The 16,836-nt window shown below is 52.2% G+C and overlaps 2 protein-coding genes across 3 annotated transcripts; one reads left to right on the forward strand and one right to left on the reverse strand.

The window, feature by feature from the left end:
* The first annotated feature begins 8,131 nt into the window (after positions 1 to 8,131).
* LOC308339421 (tubulin alpha-4A chain) lies at positions 8,132 to 12,508 on the forward strand. Its single transcript, XM_080798053.1, has 4 exons — positions 8,132 to 8,194; positions 9,947 to 10,169; positions 10,463 to 10,611; positions 10,855 to 12,508. The coding sequence occupies exons 1-4, from the start codon at positions 8,192 to 8,194 to the stop codon at positions 11,824 to 11,826; spliced, it is 1,347 nt and encodes a 448-aa protein (XP_080654179.1). The 5' UTR covers positions 8,132 to 8,191; the 3' UTR covers positions 11,827 to 12,508.
* An 858-nt stretch (positions 12,509 to 13,366) lies between these two features.
* Positions 13,367 to 16,752, reverse strand: STK16 (serine/threonine kinase 16). Of its 2 annotated transcripts, none has more exons than XM_080798055.1 (8): positions 16,693 to 16,752; positions 16,217 to 16,406; positions 15,416 to 15,635; positions 15,018 to 15,151; positions 14,727 to 14,847; positions 14,510 to 14,605; positions 13,969 to 14,090; positions 13,367 to 13,852 (listed from the first exon to the last, which is right to left on the reverse strand). In XM_080798055.1, exons 2-8 carry the CDS (start codon positions 16,300 to 16,302, stop codon positions 13,714 to 13,716), a joined length of 918 nt encoding a protein of 305 aa, XP_080654181.1. In that variant the 5' UTR covers positions 16,303 to 16,406; positions 16,693 to 16,752; the 3' UTR covers positions 13,367 to 13,713. The 2 variants fall into 2 exon arrangements, with proteins under 2 accessions (XP_080654181.1, XP_080654180.1); XM_080798054.1 differs by having other exon boundaries at positions 16,521 to 16,699.
* Between the last annotated feature and the right edge of the window lie 84 nt (positions 16,753 to 16,836).

Consider the following 16,836-nt stretch of genomic DNA (forward strand, 5'->3'; position numbering starts at 1 on the left):
GAGATCATGACCTGAGCCGAAGGCAGAGGCTTTAACCCACTGAGCCACCCAGGCGCTCCTTCTTTTTCTTTTTTAAAGATTTATTTATTTATTTGACAGAGAGAGAGAGAGCACACGCAGGGGGAGTGGCAGGGAGAGAGAGAAGCAGGCTCCCACTGAGAAGAGATCCTGATATGGGGCTGGTCCCAGGACCCTGAGATCATGGCCCACGCCAAAGGCAGACACTTAACCAACTGAGTCAGCCAGGTGTCCCAAGGAGCTTACATTTTCATGGAGAAGAGAGATAATAAATAAATAAACAAGGCAATTTCAGAAAGAAATAAACACATGAAAAAAATAAACCAGGATAATGGCAGAAAGAGAGAGGGCTACTATTGAGAGGGAACAGCTCTCTAAGAAGATGATGTTTGACAAAGGAAGGAAGGAAGGAAGGGAGGGAGGGAGAAAGGAAGGAAGGAAAAAGAAAGGAAGATAGAAAAGAAGCAGCAGATGTTTGAACTGAGACTGAATGCTAAGGAGTCAGCTATAACAACATCTGGATCATGGATCATAGTGCTCTAGATCAAGAGAACTGGTGAGGCTAAAGGAGCCAGCCTGGTGTGTTCAAGGAGAAGGAGAGAGGGAGGGAGGGAGCTCTGCAAGATGAGAACACAGAGGTAAAAGAGTCTTGGAAGAATGGCTTCCGTTACTAGGGCAATGGGAGGGTATAAGCAAGCATCATTGCCTACTTTGTGTTTAAGAGAGATTATTGCTGCTGCTGCTGCATGGAGGAAGCATTATAAGGGTAAGCAAGTCCAGGTGTTCAGAAGTGGAAGCAGGACAATAGTTAGAAGTCTACTTTTGGCATCCAGGAATGAGAGATGGTAGTTTGGAGTGGAGCAGGGATTGTAGGAAGTAGCCAGCTTCGAAATAAAGTTATAGGACATGCTAATGTGGGGTGTGCAGATCCACCTAACAGCCTTACTGACCCCTGCCTCTATTTTGTCTTTGCTGGTAGGGTCCTGATTTTGTATAGTTATTTACCCTTCCACTTGCTCAAGGAAGATGGCCTTTCTCAGACCTAGGTGTGAGTATAAATTACTCTAAACCATTAATGGTAATTCCATTCCCTCCTTCCAATGACTGGTTTAGGCAAGGGGCTAGTGAGATATGAGGGAAGTCTACAAGGAGGCTCAAAGACAAGGATTTTCTCCCTGTGGGAGGAGACTGTGGGAGGACATCCACCTTTGCAGCCTTAGTAAATGAGAACATGACCCTTGGAGCTGCTGCAGTCATCTTGTGATCACAAGAGAAGATGCCACCAGCCATTGAGGATGTCAGAGCAGATAGCTGGAAATGCTGGAGTTGTTGGTGACATCATTGAGTCAACTCTGGAACCGCCCTACACTCAGATTTCTTGCAGGATAATAAATATCCTCATTGTTTAAGCCTCTGTTAGTTAGGCTTTCCGTTATTTGCAGCCAAGAAAATTCTAAGCAAAAAAGAGAGGAAGGAGAAAGGGAAAGAGGAATGTAGGATGATTCTAGGTTTTTAACGTAAGCATGTGGGTAGAAGACTTGGAAGCCTTAGGACAGAAGCATTTTTGGCAGGGAACAGGGTGAGAGTGGGACATTGGGAGTTTTACTTTGAATTTGTGATGTGTGAGATGTCTAACAGGCTTTTAAGTGCTAATGTCAAAAAAGCAAATAAGCATGTGAATCTGATATTCAGAGAAGTCCTAAAGAACATAAAAATTTGCGACTTATCAGCACATAGGTGATATTTCTTTCCATTCTATTCTTTCTCTTTGGTTTGTGAATGTATACACTCTAGTTCTATTCCTTTTTTAATGACCCTAAAATGTTACAGTAACTTTTTATTAAGGACATTTAATAATACACCCCAAAGTAGAGATAATACAATAAAACCCCATATACTCTACATTTACCTTCAAGAACAATTGTTCCTTTAGGGAGGAAAAGAGAGCCTGGGACTGAGCTATGGGAAACACCCATTAGGGATAAGCCATCAAAGACCACCAAGAAGGAATGGCTGGAACCAAGAGAGAGGTATGTCATTGAAGCCAAGAAGAAAGTTTTTCAAGGAGAAAGGAAGGGTCAATTATCTCCAACATTGGTGAGAGGCTGAAAAAGATGTAAAAATGTGACCTTTGGCTTTAGCCAGTTGGAAGTCACCAGAGATTTTGGCAAGAACATCTCAATAGAGAATGTGAACCAAGCCTGTGGGGACAGTGAAGAGGAGAGAAGACGTGAATATATCCCTTTGGAAAGATGGTGCTGTGAGACAGAGGACAGCTGGTAGATACTCTAGTCTTAGAAAATGGAAAGATATGCACTAAGGCTCAGTTCCAACTTTCCCAGATGGAATCAGTGGAGACATTTTAAATTTTGAGGACCTTGCTGCATGGCTCCAAGACAGAGGGGAGACTCTGGGAAGGGGTTAGAAAAGATGGAGATAACAAAGGGCAAGGGGAAGAGGGAAAGAGATCCAAAGACAGAGTGGTCTGCAGGACACCCTTGTAGGGTAGACAGTCTAAGCAGTGATTCAATTGGAAAAATGAAGAAGTGTGGAGCATCATCTTCTAGATTCTGTACATGTGTGTGAATGTCCAAGTTTTCAGGGTGCCTGTGTGGCTCAGTTGGTTAAACGTCTGCCTTCAGCTAAGGTTGTGATCCCAGTGTCCTGGGATCGAGTCCTGCATCAGAGGGGAGTCTGCTTCTCCCTCTGCCCCTTTCCCCTGCTATGCTCTCTTACTTGTGCTCTCTCTCTTTCTCAATAAATAAATAAAATCTTTTTTAAAAATGTTCAAGTTTTCAATCTGGCAATATGGATTGCTGCCTGTACACCCACCCAGACATTATGGCCCTGTTCAGGAGATACATACATACTCCAGGTCACATACTCCATGCACGACTGTACACACACACACAGAGGCAGAGGCAGAATCTATATTCTACTAACAAGCCTTGGACATTTCTCCCTCTACCCTTGTCTTCTCCATCTTGCCTGCCAGGGGTTCTAAACTTCTTGCTAAGGGCCAGGGTAACATAAATACGTTACAGTTGAGCATATGATGGTAAATGGTGGACTGAGTGATTTGGAGCAGCTTGCTGTCCAGCCGAAGAAGGTAGCCACCAGCCAGCTCCATTTGTTGCCCTACTGGTTTCCTACTGCTGTTTTAACAAATTGCTACAGGCTTAGTAGTTTAAAACAACACAAATTTATTATCTTATAATTCTGGAGATCAGAAGTCCAAAATAGGTCTTAGGGGTTACAAATTTCTGATTTATAAGAAAAATATTTATGTGGTTATTCAGATGACCAAAATATATTCCTCATATATATTCGGTATTTGTGTAGGATAACTGGCTCACAGCTGCTAAAACCCTTGGAATTTCATTAAGTGTTGAGAGTGATAAAGATATCTTTTGTTGGGGCACCTGGGTGGCTCTGTGGGTTAAGCCTCTGCCTTCCGCCCAGGTCATGATCTCAGGGTCCTGGGATGGAGCATCAAGGCATCAAGCACCAAGCCCCACCCCCTCTCTGCTCAGCAGGGAGCTTGCTCTCCCCCCCCCCACTTGCCTCTCTGCCTACTTGTGTCTCTGTCAAATAAATAAACAAAATCTTTAAAAAAAGAGAGATGTCTTTTGTTGTGCTAATGAGGCACCATTTGGAAAGTGCCTAGGGTTGGGGTCTGGTGGCTGCTAGAGTCAACCAAGTGTTAGAGGGTTGGAACTTTCAGTCCCTTCCTCACCTCCAGAGAGGAGATGCCCACCCAGAAAATGTAGAATAAGCTCACCTCAAGAGCGGGGAGAGGAGCTAGAACAACACCAATGGTCCGTGATTCCATCCACCATGCCCATGTAATGAACCTCCATAAAAACCCAAAAGGATGGGGTTTGGAGTTTCTAGGTTGGTGAACATGTGGAAATACTGGAAGAGTGGCATGCATGGAAAAGGCATAGAAACTCCTTGTCCTTTCCGCACATCTTGCCCTATGCCTCTCTTCCATCTGGCCATTCCTGATTTGTATCCTTTTATAATAAACCAATGATACAGGAAGTGAAACATCTCTCTGAGTTCTGTCAGCAACTCTAGAAAATTAATCAAACCCAAGAGGAAGTCATGGGCACTTCTAATTTATAGCCAGTTGATCAGAAGCCCAGGAAACAACAGGCGTACCAGAGAGGCAGTTGTATAGGACTGTACCCTCAGCCGGTGGAATCTGATGCTATCTCTGGGTAGGTAGTGGCAGAATTGAGTTAAATTCCTAAGACGCCCTGCTAGTGTCTGAGCATTGCTTGGTGGTATATGGGGAAGCCCACCCCCGGAATTAATACCAGAACCTATTTAAGGTGTAAATAAACTCAAGGCATTGGCAGACTCTAGAGGAGAATCTGTTCCCTGCCTTTTCTTCCTTCTAGAGGCTGCCCATATTCCTTGACTCAAGGCTTCTTTCCACCTTGAAAGCCAATAATCACATCACTTTGACCTCTGCTTCTGACCTCTCTTTCTCTGACTCTGTCTCTCCTGTCGCCCTCTTCTACTTATAAAGATCTTTGTGGTTATACTGGGCCCACCCAGAACATGGAGAATAAGCTCACCTCAAGACCTTCACCTTAGTCACATCTGCAGTGTTCTGCCACATAAGGCGGGTTCAGGGATTAGTCACAGGGTTCAGGGATTAAAATGTGGAAATCTTTGGGGGACGATTAATTCTGGCTATCACAGTTGCTAATTGGGAATGCAAACCTGATATAGCCAGATCTTCCAATTCTTTTCAAGATAAGCTAGGAATCTAGGTTTTTATATGACTGTGCAGAAAGAGTTAACACAGTTGAGACTGCTCCTTAGAAAGTTCTGCTGGTAAGATTACCTCAATGCCCTTGGCTGGCATTGAGATCTTGGCTCTTAGAGTGTTTTCAGTCAATAGTTAAAGGACCAGGATGGTTTGTTGTGCCTAGACTGTGTGTATGAAGGATATGGTTTGTGCTATGGGACACCTGCGCCGCTCAGTCGGTTAAGCACCTGACTCTTGATTTCAGCTCAGGTCACAATCTTAGGATTGTGAGATTGAGCTCCTCATTGGGCTCCATGCTGGGCGTGGAGTCTGCTTAGGATTCTCTCTCTATCCCCTTCTCTCTGCCCCTCCCTCCTCTCTCAAATAAATAAAAGTTTTTTTAAAAAAAGAAAATGGCTTATGCTGAACAGCTGCTTTTCTTCTAGGAGTCTGGAATTTGGGTACGTGCAAGGCAGAAGTGTCTATGTGACCAGCCCTCACGACAAGTCTTAGGTGCTGAGTCTCTAACAGGCTTCCTTGGGCAGAACTACTGCAGGGAAATGTTGCTCCTCTTCCATTTTGGAGGAAGAGAATGCTGTGGGAGCCCTCCTGGGAGGGAGAGGGCAAACATTCCTTCAGATTCAGCTCGTGCTTTTTCCCCTTATGATCTAGCTGTGCAGCCTTCCTACATCACTAATAAACCTTAATAGTTTATTTAACAAGTAATAAACCTTAGCTAGGGGGTTATTTATCAACTTTATGCCGAGTCCTTCTAGTAAGTCTCCTGACATGGGGGTGGTCTTGGGGATGCTCCAGAATGAAGGCAGTTCCTGCTTTTTCTCATATATTCTAAACGCTATGGGGATGAACACTGTGAGGGTCAAACAAAACAATTCTGAGAGGGAATTTGGCCTCCAGGCTGCCAATTTGCAACTTCTGACTTCTTAGAGTTCTACCCTAATTTTATTCCCATCTCAGAAGTGAAACAATTCTCCTGACACACATTTAGCAAATGCTTACCCTGTGCTAAGCACTATGCTAGGATCTAGGGACATAAAGATGAATAAGATCCAATCCTTACCTGGAATGAGTCTGCAATTTCTAAGACGGACATGTATACAAATAACCGCAGCCTGGTGTGCTAGCGCACTAAAGCAAAGGAATGAGATGCTCCAAGAACCCATTCAGATGCTTACACGGCACTTTGCTGTGTATGTACACAGCCCCGAAGTTCATCTGGTCCTCACAATCTGAAGTTATCCCTGTTTCACAAAGGAAGAACCTGAACCTGAAGGTCAAAGGAGTTTAGGGTTTTGCCTGAAAGAGCTCAGGTCTTTTACCATACTCATTCTGCAGGGATTGGGGATGCACAAGAGAAAAGGAGGGCCTGGGAAGGTCTGCAAGGGATTGTATGCTCTGTAATCACCAAGGGTCTTTGCTCTGTAGAGACCATGACACCATTTCCCAAAGCAGCTTCACTAATATGACCTTGCCCCTTTCCATGTTTATGAATTAGTCTTGTTCTCCCAACCATACAGCAAGTGCATAGAGAAGAGAGACCTTGTCATGCTTCACTGTGTTCCTTTCCATGCCTTGCCCAGGTAAGGTGTCAATTAGCTATTTTGTTGGCAGGAAGTTGCCATTGTTAGTTATTTTAGCTTACTGTGTTGTCATGTCAGACAGTCTAGTGTTCCAAGGAAACACTATCGTGGAGATGCAGGTGAATCGTTTCCAAGGAACTAGACTGGGAGACAGATTTCTTCACGATATGCTGAGGGGCTCAAGGGGAACTTCCTGATGATTTCCCCAGTGAGGGGAGCTAGAAAATGTAAGGCATACAAGGGAAAGCAGAAGATCGATAAGAGGCCGCCTGAGTGGCTCAGTGGGTTAAGCCTCTGCCTTCAGCTCAGGTCATGATCTCAGGGTCCTGGGATGGAGCCCCGCATGGGGCTCTCTGCTCAGCAGGGAGCCTGCTTCCTTCATTCTCTCTCTGCCTGCCTCTCTTCCTACTTGTGATCTCTGTCTCTGTCAAATAAATAAAATCTTAAAAAAAAAAAAAAAAGGAAGAAGATCGATAAGGGGCACCTGGATGGCTCAGTTGGTTAAACAGCTGCCTTCCACTGCGGTCATGGTCTCAGAGTCTTGGGATCCAGCCCCAAATAGGGCTCCCTGCTCAGCAGGGAGTGGGCTTCTCCTTCTCCCTCTGTGCTCTCTCTCAAATAAATAAATAAATAAAATCTCTTTTAAAAAGTAGATGGAAAAGCCCATTCTTGAAAGAAATGGAAATAAAATGTGGAAAGAAGGGATAATTGATGTTGAGGCCTCCGCCTGAGCGCTAAGGGCTTTGAGATGCGGTCGCAGATCCCGGCCCCGGCAGGGAAACAGGAGAAGATGAGAAAGTCAAAATCAGCTATGATACCAGAATCTCCACTTTCTTTTTTCCTCTTCAGAGTCAACGCATTTTGATACCTCACAACAATGCTTTCAGTGTAGGATCAACGTCTCCTTTTCACCGATGAATATGCCAAGGACTCAGTGAGGTTAGGTCACTTGCCCAAGGTCACATAGAACAGTCCGGCTGTGAACACAGGTCCCGAGGGCTTCCGCCCAGAGCTCTGGCGGTTCTGGCGGCAGGGAAGCGGGCAGGTGTGGGTGGCGAGGGCTCGCTAATAGTGACGGCGTTGATGACGGGGCCACTGACCCGCGGGCAGCCGGCGAGCCGTGCCAGATTCCTGGGGTCGGACCTCGCAGACAGGCTGCGGAGCTTGGCTCTGTGGGGGTACTCTGAGGGATCGGCACCCTGGGGCTCAGACTGTGCAGCTCCTTGTCCTCGGCCGCCCACAGGCATTGGCGAAGGCCAGCCGTCCCGGCCGAGGACCAGCAGGCCGCGTGCCGCTGCAAGGGGTTCCCCCGGGACTGGCCGGAACCACCAGGGAGGCAGGGCGGGGAGGGGGGCACGGGCGAAGGCCCGCTGAAGCCACTTCGCAAGGACAGCCTCTACAGCACCCGGCCTAAGTCAGAACACCTGGGCGATGGGCGCCCCGGTGATTCGGGTGCAGGCGAGATGCGCCCTGGCACCGCGCCCTGCGTCCCTGCAGTGGAGATCGGGAACCCAGGGTGTCGGCTCAAAACCTGGAGCGAAGGGCTGAGGCCCGCATCGCTACACCTAACCCAAGTGCGACAGGTGAGAGACCGGGACAGGGCAGGGGGAGGAGACCCGCCCTGACCTCGTCCCTTAGCGCCGCCTACCATGCGGGGGCGTGGCCTCCGGGCCGCTCAGCTCCTAGTGGGCGAGCGCCGCGCGCGGACCCCGCCCCCCGCCTATAAGAGCGGTGCGGCACTGCAGCTAGCGCAGTTCTCACTGAGACCCGTCACCCGGACTCTACGTGAGACCCACCGCCCGGACTCACCATGGTGAGTGCGGCCCCTCAGGGATCGCGGTTCTCCCCTTATTGCCCTTCTCCTTCGGGACCCTCCATTCCGGGATGCTCCGGACACCCATCGGATGTTCCCGGGCTCGAGGAGGCGCGAGGGTTTGTGCATTCCCCCACCCCCACTCTCTCGTGACTTTGGCCGAGCCGTGCTGTCCACTTTTGGAGGCTGGGGAAGGGGGATGGAGTGGGGTGGGATTCTTCACTAACTGAGAGGAGTCCTTCTGGAAATCGCCTCCTGCTCCAGCAAGCATTTGTGCCCTAATCCTCCTGAAGGGGAGTCGCGATTCCGCGCCCAGTCCTTTCCGCGGATGAGGGAGACCCGCTGGGCTGCTCTCCGCCCCAGCCTCCTGCCACCCCGACCCCCGCTTCCTGGATCTGACCGAACACGTGCTTAGCCCAAGGTGGTAGGGGGTCACATTATTTGGTCCAGCATCCGCCTTTCCTCCGACTGTGTGTGCATCCCTCCTACCCACAGCCCCCCCCCCCGTGACTCAGCACCCCGCTTCTGAGCCGGGAGGGGTGGCGGGAATGGGGTTCGGCGTTGTGAGGCGAGCCGGCCCCTCTCCAGCTGGAGCCGAGCGAACGGACGGGCAGAGACAGCTGGCGCTGAGCGAGAGTGCGGGCCCAGGCCAGGTTGGGGGGAGGGGAAAGAGGTGTGTGTAGGGGGGTGATATTTATAGCCCAGGAACGGGGGCCGAAATCCAATCTTCACTTTCGGCTGGGATGTAACTGGAAAGAATCTAGAAGGGGGCGAATGCAGGGCCCGGGTGCAGGATGACGCTTACACTCCGCACCGCAAGGCGGGTTACCTCTGGGGCCTCACCCCAGGTTCTACTTCCTTTTCTGGGTATTTGGAAACCGTCACCCCGCCATTTCGGTGTTAGGAAGGGAGGCTGCGTGAGCCCTGCGCTGCACCACTTTGGCTCTTTACGGGTTAATTTCAGACTGGCAGGGATGAGCCTAAGGCGCCTAGTGCCCCAGTGCCCACAACCCTTATTGCCTGCACCTGCCATCTGCACACTTTGCTATTTCCGTGAGGGCTGCGCGGTGGATGAAGGTGGTGAAGATACCCAGAGTGCGGGGGTGGAGGTGGGGAGAGCAGCCAGCTGGGATTGATCTCCAGAGCCAGATGGGATTTAAAGGTGGGGGAGAGGGCATCCTGATGGCCAGTGTGTGGGGTCAGTTGATGCCAGACCAGAAGGCTGAGACCTTTCTGCAGCCCACAGGAAAGAAAGGGAGAGAGTTGTAAGAAATTCTAGTTCACCTTCAAAGAGGGCTTCTGGCTATAAACTCATGCCTCTGGAACACCTGTCCCTTCTCAGGCTGGAGAAGCTGGCTTTGGGAGTAGAAAACTGGAAACAGCTGAGAAGTTGTGTGCTCTTGTCTGTTTCTGCAGCGTCTGCCCGTCTTTCATATGCATTTGCCCTCTCTGTCCTCTCTGAGTGTCCTGTGAGTGTGGCAGGGTCATGCGGAGCCACAGTTCTTACTTGACAAGGTCCCCACAGAGAAGTGAGCTAAGGGATTTTTCCCTACTGGGTGCCTCCAGTTGTCAAGTCCTATGTGGGGGAGCCTGGGCAGGCTGCCAGCCTCTTCAGACCTCTGCCCAGCCCCAGGCCTCCACTTTTGCCAACAGAATCACCCTAGCCGGTGGGCAGTGGGGTGGAAGAGAGGCTCATGAGGTGAGGACTGCAGATGTGGTGCTTATGCTGTGTCCCCTCTCTTTATCCCTCAGCGCGAATGCATCTCAGTCCATGTGGGGCAGGCAGGTGTCCAGATGGGCAATGCCTGTTGGGAGCTCTACTGCCTGGAACATGGGATCCAGCCCGACGGGCAGATGCCCAGCGATAAGACCATCGGTGGAGGGGATGACTCCTTTACCACCTTCTTCTGTGAAACTGGCGCTGGGAAGCATGTGCCCCGTGCCGTGTTTGTGGATCTGGAGCCCACGGTGATTGGTGAGATGAAGATGGGGTGGAATTGAGGGGAGTAGACAGTGATTCCAAGCTTCCCTCTGCAGGGATGGTGTCTAGACCTGGCTTTCCTGGCCCTACCAGCTCTGCCCTGTTTGCAGCTGATCGCAGGCTAGCCTGGGTGGTGGGTCTGGGTTTCTCACCCACTGCTATCACAGGCCAGCAGAAGGATGAGTTTTTCCACACATCTGACCACAGCTACTGTGCTGGGGGAGGGCGATCCCTGCTGAGCATGGCCTTGTGGTTTTTGCCCTAACGATATGTTTGCACCCTACCAGATGAGATCCGAAATGGCCCATACCGGCAGCTCTTCCACCCAGAGCAGCTCATCACTGGGAAGGAGGACGCTGCTAACAACTATGCCCGTGGTCACTATACCATCGGCAAGGAGATCATCGACCCAGTGCTGGACCGGATCCGAAAGCTGGTGAGAATCTGGGATGGAAGGGAGGGGGCTTTTGAGATGATGCTAATGGTCAGGAAATTATTTTTTTCCAGGACCCATGTTGGGGGGTCATCTCTAATTTTACTATCTTATGCTGCTGCTATGAGATACTTCCTAGTCTCGGCCCTGACTTCTGAAAGAGTTCAGGCATTTGTGGAGTCAGAAGGTAGAGCTCTACAGGCCCCTGACATACCTACAATGCTCTTTCTCTTTCCTGCCTTTCAGTCTGACCAGTGCACGGGACTCCAAGGCTTCCTGGTCTTCCACAGCTTCGGAGGGGGCACCGGCTCGGGCTTCACCTCTCTCCTGATGGAGCGGCTCTCAGTTGACTATGGCAAGAAATCCAAGCTGGAGTTCTCCATCTACCCCGCGCCCCAGGTGTCCACGGCCGTGGTGGAGCCCTACAACTCCATCCTGACCACCCATACCACCCTGGAGCACTCGGACTGTGCCTTCATGGTGGACAATGAGGCCATCTACGACATCTGCCGCCGCAACCTGGACATCGAGCGCCCCACGTACACCAACCTCAACCGGCTCATCAGCCAGATCGTGTCCTCCATCACGGCCTCCCTGCGCTTCGACGGGGCCCTCAACGTGGACCTGACGGAGTTCCAGACCAACCTGGTGCCCTACCCCCGCATCCACTTCCCCCTGGCCACCTACGCGCCGGTCATCTCTGCGGAGAAGGCCTACCACGAGCAGCTGTCGGTGGCAGAGATCACCAATGCCTGCTTCGAGCCTGCCAACCAGATGGTGAAGTGTGACCCCCGCCACGGCAAGTACATGGCCTGCTGCCTGCTGTACCGGGGCGACGTGGTGCCCAAGGATGTCAACGCCGCCATCGCCGCCATCAAGACCAAGCGCAGTATTCAGTTCGTGGACTGGTGCCCCACGGGCTTCAAGGTCGGGATCAACTACCAGCCCCCCACCGTGGTGCCCGGGGGCGACCTGGCCAAGGTGCAGCGCGCCGTGTGCATGCTGAGCAACACGACCGCCATCGCCGAGGCCTGGGCCCGCCTGGACCACAAGTTCGACCTGATGTACGCCAAGAGGGCCTTTGTGCACTGGTACGTGGGTGAGGGCATGGAGGAGGGGGAGTTCTCAGAAGCCCGGGAGGATATGGCTGCCCTGGAGAAGGATTATGAGGAGGTGGGCATCGACTCCTATGAGGATGAGGACGAGGGAGAAGAATAGAACAACTGCCTGGACCCCACTCACTATGTTTATTGCAAAATCCTTTCGAAATAAACAGTCTCCTTGCACGGTTTCTTGTCCCCTCTGTGAGTGCTTGAGCTTCTGCTGCCTTCCTCTCTGCTGCTGCTGCCCGCTGCTTCTGCTGCTGCCCTCATTTTTGCTGCCTGTGACCCCTTTCCCTTCTGTGGCTGAAGGTGAGACCTGCCAAGGGGTCCTTGCCAGGCCGGAGGAAACATGACCCCGGGGACCTTGATGTAAGACCCCAGGGGTGCCCAGGATGGTAGAGAGGAAATGAGGACTTACTCCCGGACCTGTGCGTCCAGCCGCAAGCTGTTGAAAGACACAAGTTTTCACTTCCTTTCCAAGTAGGAGTTTAAGTCCAGCAGTTTCTGTATTTGAGTTAGACTGCCACCCTGTTCTTCCTGCTGCTTCTGCATTCACCGACTCTGGAAGCTTGGCCCCGGGCACTTCTGTGCGTCATGAGGGCCTGGGACCAGGACTGGGCTGGCCCACAGTTGCTGGGCATGGAGCCTAGTCATGAGCCTGGGGGATGGGAAGGGACAAGGGCGATCTCCTAGCGTTGTCTGTGTCACCGCACCTCTGAGCAGCTTCGCACAGCTGTCTCTCTTGCTGCATTGCTGGGGCCTAGGGCTGTGCCATTAAAGTCAGGTCGTCTCCCCTCTGTTTGTTCTTTCTTTCTGACCTCAGCCTCTATGCTAGCCCAGGGAGCCTCCTGCCAGGGCCCTGGGGAAAATGCCAACATTGCTAATAGGCACCCCAGGACCCACATCGACGTCAACACGTGGGGGTGAGCATGGCTGCGGTGGGGGTTGGGGTGTGGGGGTGAAGCTTCAATCTTGGGAGCAGAAGATGTCAGCCCTGCCCTTCCCTTTCCCTCCCTGGTGATTCAGGGACGCAGTGCCCTTCCCTAGGGAATAGGTTTCAGCCCAGCAAAGCCAGGGCCCCTGTTTACTCAGCAGAGTAGGGCAGGAAGTGGCAGCTGGATACAGCCACGCCACACCGGCCTCATTAATCATTAACCATGTGTGTGCTAGAACCCTCTGGGAGAAACTCTGGGCCAAACGGCTGCCACCTCCACCTCCACCTCACCCCCAGGCTGAGGCCAGGAGAGACCTGCTCAGCTGCGGTCCAAAAGCTTCCTCAGGTGTCTCCACCCAAAAGCCCTTGCCTGGCAAACTGGCTGGGCTGCTCTGACTCAGCTACCCACTCCTGGGAATGAAGAAAAGAACAAACTGAATGTGCTTCTGGGGTGGGGGGGCCTGGTCCCAGTTCTTAGCACACGAGCCAGCTCGATCCAGAACAGCGTAAGTTTCTGACTGAGACAGGCTGGGAGAAGATATGCCTCCTCCAGCCAGCCAGGTCTCAGGTAAGGACACCTGCCTCCTTAGGTGGAAGGACGAAGTCATGTCATCCCTCACGAAGCCAGTCCCTCTTCCCAGTCTGTTCCCTTGGAAATGGCAACCAGAGCTTGGGCCCCTGGCCCCTCTTCTCTCTCCCTCCAGGAACAATGAGACTAAGATCCACACCAAGCTGCTTTCACTTTATTCTTCTATTTATACATTCTCCTGCTCCCAGATATGAAGGCAGACCATGATGTAGGCTCTGCAGTCCTGCTCAGAGCCTTTCTAAATTCTATCAGTTTCCCTTCCCCCTCTCCCATCCTCGTCCACCCCAACTCAGTCAGTCCCCCTGTCCAGTTGTTGCTCTTGGAGGTCAGAGAGCAGAAGCAGAGAAATAAGACTGAGTCAACTGTCCCATCCACCTGCCCCAGTGACAAGACAGCAGCACTGGAGAGACTGGATGGAGGTTCTGAGGGATGGGAGCCAAGGCACAGGGGCCACCTTCTCAATGTGGCCCCTGGTTCGTTCAGATTTGGGTGGTGTGCTGGCCCAAAGCTGGGGGTTGCAGTGCCTCCAACTGACTGAGGAGGAGAGAAACAGGTGGGCGCTGCTGGGGATCTACAGTCATCATGGAGGTCAGCAGCTGCCGCAAGGCTGAAGAATGCCTGTGGAAGGAGGCGGGCAGGGTGACTGGAGGGTCCCTGTTCCCCGTACTAAGGTTCCAACTCTGCTAATGGCAGGGAGGAGTCTGAAACGTTTTGGTGCCCCTTTTATTGCTCACCTGGGGCTCTGCGGGATGCTGAGTTGGTTCTGCACAGCAAGGGCCACGCTGTCACCTTTCTGGAACACCATGTCATATGGGCCTTCCCCAAACATCATGGCGTATAGCACACAGCCTAGGGACTGAGCATAACTTGGTTATTCCTTGGCAGGGGACCAACGGAGGTGATTATCTCTCCTTTTATTCTGTAGTGAAAGGTGACTTCGTAAGCTAAAAAGAATATGCTGACCTCAGCCACAGGACATCACCAGAGTCCAGAGAAACTGCCAGTTCGCTGGAGGCCTCTGTACCCCTTGCTTGACCACTGCCTTCAGCCTTGCCACTTAGCTCTACTCAGTCTGTTCGAAGGGCAGGATTATACCACTTCCTGAGCAGCTGAGTACCATGTCAGTGACAGTTCCCAGGAAGGAAGTCAAGGGGGATGGGGACATACATGGTTCCTGGGGCCCCATGCTTTTGAAACCAAAGTCCCACCCCTCCATCACACAGCAGGCAGAACAGCACTCCTCCCCTGCCATGTGCCCGGCCACACGCTCCTCACCCAGACATCAGTGCGCTCGTCAATGACACAGTGGCTCTGCACGGAGAAAAGCTCCGGGGCCCGGTAGGAGATGGTGCATCGCTGGGCTGCCCAGTCCTGGAACAGTGGCCCCACAGCTCAAACGAGGGGCACAGATCATGGTCACGTGATCAAAGTGGGGCAGGCAAAAGAAAAGGTTGAAGATGGGGAACAGGAGGGGAAAGGAACACTCTTTTACCTGCAGGGCTAGAGCCTGGCGGGAGCCCTCCACATGGATGCAAGCTTGATTCATGGAACCCAAGTCCATTAAAACTGGTTGACCCTCATCTCCAAGCAAGATATTGGTGGGCTTCAGGTCCCTGTAGGGAAGTGGAAATGGCCCATGAGCATCCCTGGATAGGGAGGCTAGAATCCCTCGGGGCAAAAGAATCATGGGGACTGTTCCTCGGGAGGAGAGCAGAGACCTCTCATTCCTTTTGGTGAGGCCCTTCCTTTCTGCCCCATAAGCACAAAGGGCCCTCCCACTGACCTGTGGGCATAACCTTGGGCATGAATGGCCTCAAGGCCTCTGCAGATACCCAGCAGCAGCTGAAGGATCTGATCTTCAGTCAAGAAGTTGCCTTTGTCCTTTAGCCTTTCTATCTCGTTCCACAGCGTACCCCTCTGCAACACAAATTTCCCCATAGTTGGCCATCTTTTCTGAGCCTCCGCTTCCTCATCCTAATCCCTTTCCTGTGTCACAGCCTAGCAACTCTTTTACCACACACACTAGACAACTCACGGTCCCACCTGGGTTCCTCTAAACCCCAAATCTGCAGCGGCCAACCCCAGGACATGGTCTCTGCTTCCTAACATGCTGGACTACTCACACAGCCCTTGGTAGATGATTCTGTTGCAAGCCCCTCCATTGCCAGGAGACTTTCTGACCTTGAAGAAGGGCAGCAGCAGCCAGGCCTCATGTTTAGTGCCCCGCTCCCTCAGACAATAAGCCACAAGGCGAAGGATGTTGGGGTGATGGAAGAGGCGATGCATGTCTGCTTCTCGTTGGGCCTCCTCCCGATCCTGCTGCTCGTGACACAGGATCCGCTTCAGGGCGTAGAAGTGTCCATCATGTAACCCCTCCACTAGGTCCACATAGCTGAACCCACTGTGGGCCAAAGGGGTCAGTGAAGGACCATGGTCATCTCCCACATTGCTTGGACCCCAAGGAACTCCCTGGGGAGAAGGGGAGGGGGTATCTTTCCCAGTTAGCAGAAACCCTCCCAAGATGTGGCTTCAAGAGAAGTCTGAAGATTTTACATTCTGAGCTCAAGAGTAGGAACACCATAACTTGAGGTACTCTGGTCATAATGCACTGTTCTGCACATAACAAATGCTCCATATATATTACATGAGTAACAGTCAACATTACCAAGTGCTGGGAACCAGGCCCTGGGTAAGATATTTTATACGCAGTATCTCATTTATTCCTCACAACTCCATCACCAACAAAAGACAATTATCTCCATTAAGCAGGTGAAGAAACCATGGCTTTTCAAGGTCACACAAGGTGGATCCAGGAGCCCTGGCCCCAGAATCCACTTCCTTGACCACCATGTCACTAGGCTCTCAGGTGAGCTAAGAGGATAGGTTAAGAGAATAAAACTTCTATGCCCCTATCATGTGCAGACTGCTGTCCTTCAATCACCAGAACCCTGGGGACTAGCTAAGTGATTTCCAAACACTCACCCCTCCCCCAGTTTTTGGATGAAGAGGTAGCGCTTATTGTCAATGATGACAGTTCCCCGAGAGCAGACACACAGCGCGTGGCCCATAGTGTCTCAGTCATCCTCCTCAAGGGCGGTCTGAGGCTGCCGACAGCTGCGTCCAGGTTGAGTGGGCTCTTCCAGGCGATGCGCTGGGGGCCCAGCGGATCATGCTGGAAGGAAAAGAACAGCAGGGTCGTGGGTCAGGCACGATCCAGACGATCCCTGAAGTACTAATGTGGAAAGCTGGCGCCCGGGCAAGGCCGCTTCCTCCAACCCCAGCCCACCTCTGAGCGGCCCCCGCTCCCCTGGCCATCGGGGCGCCACCGCAGGGCAGAAGGTAGTCTGGCGGGGTACGAGGCCCAGGCCCACCCCTGGCAGGGCCCACCCCTCAGGAAAGCCCACCGCCAGCCTCTGCGCGCAGAGCCCCAGGAGGGCCAGCCCCGACTCCCCACTGACCTGGCTCGGGCTGTAGAGAAGCGTCGGGGACCGGAAGACGTGGATACGTCATCAGTCCGCGCCGGCGTAACGGCCCGCGGTATCCTAGCAACCGCTGGGCATCGGGATAATGTGGGGGCACCAAGCTGAGAGGCCGGGGGCGGG

This window comes from Martes martes (genome assembly GCF_963455335.1).
Source record: "Martes martes genome assembly, chromosome: 3".
Taxonomy (NCBI): Eukaryota; Metazoa; Chordata; class Mammalia; order Carnivora; family Mustelidae; genus Martes; species Martes martes.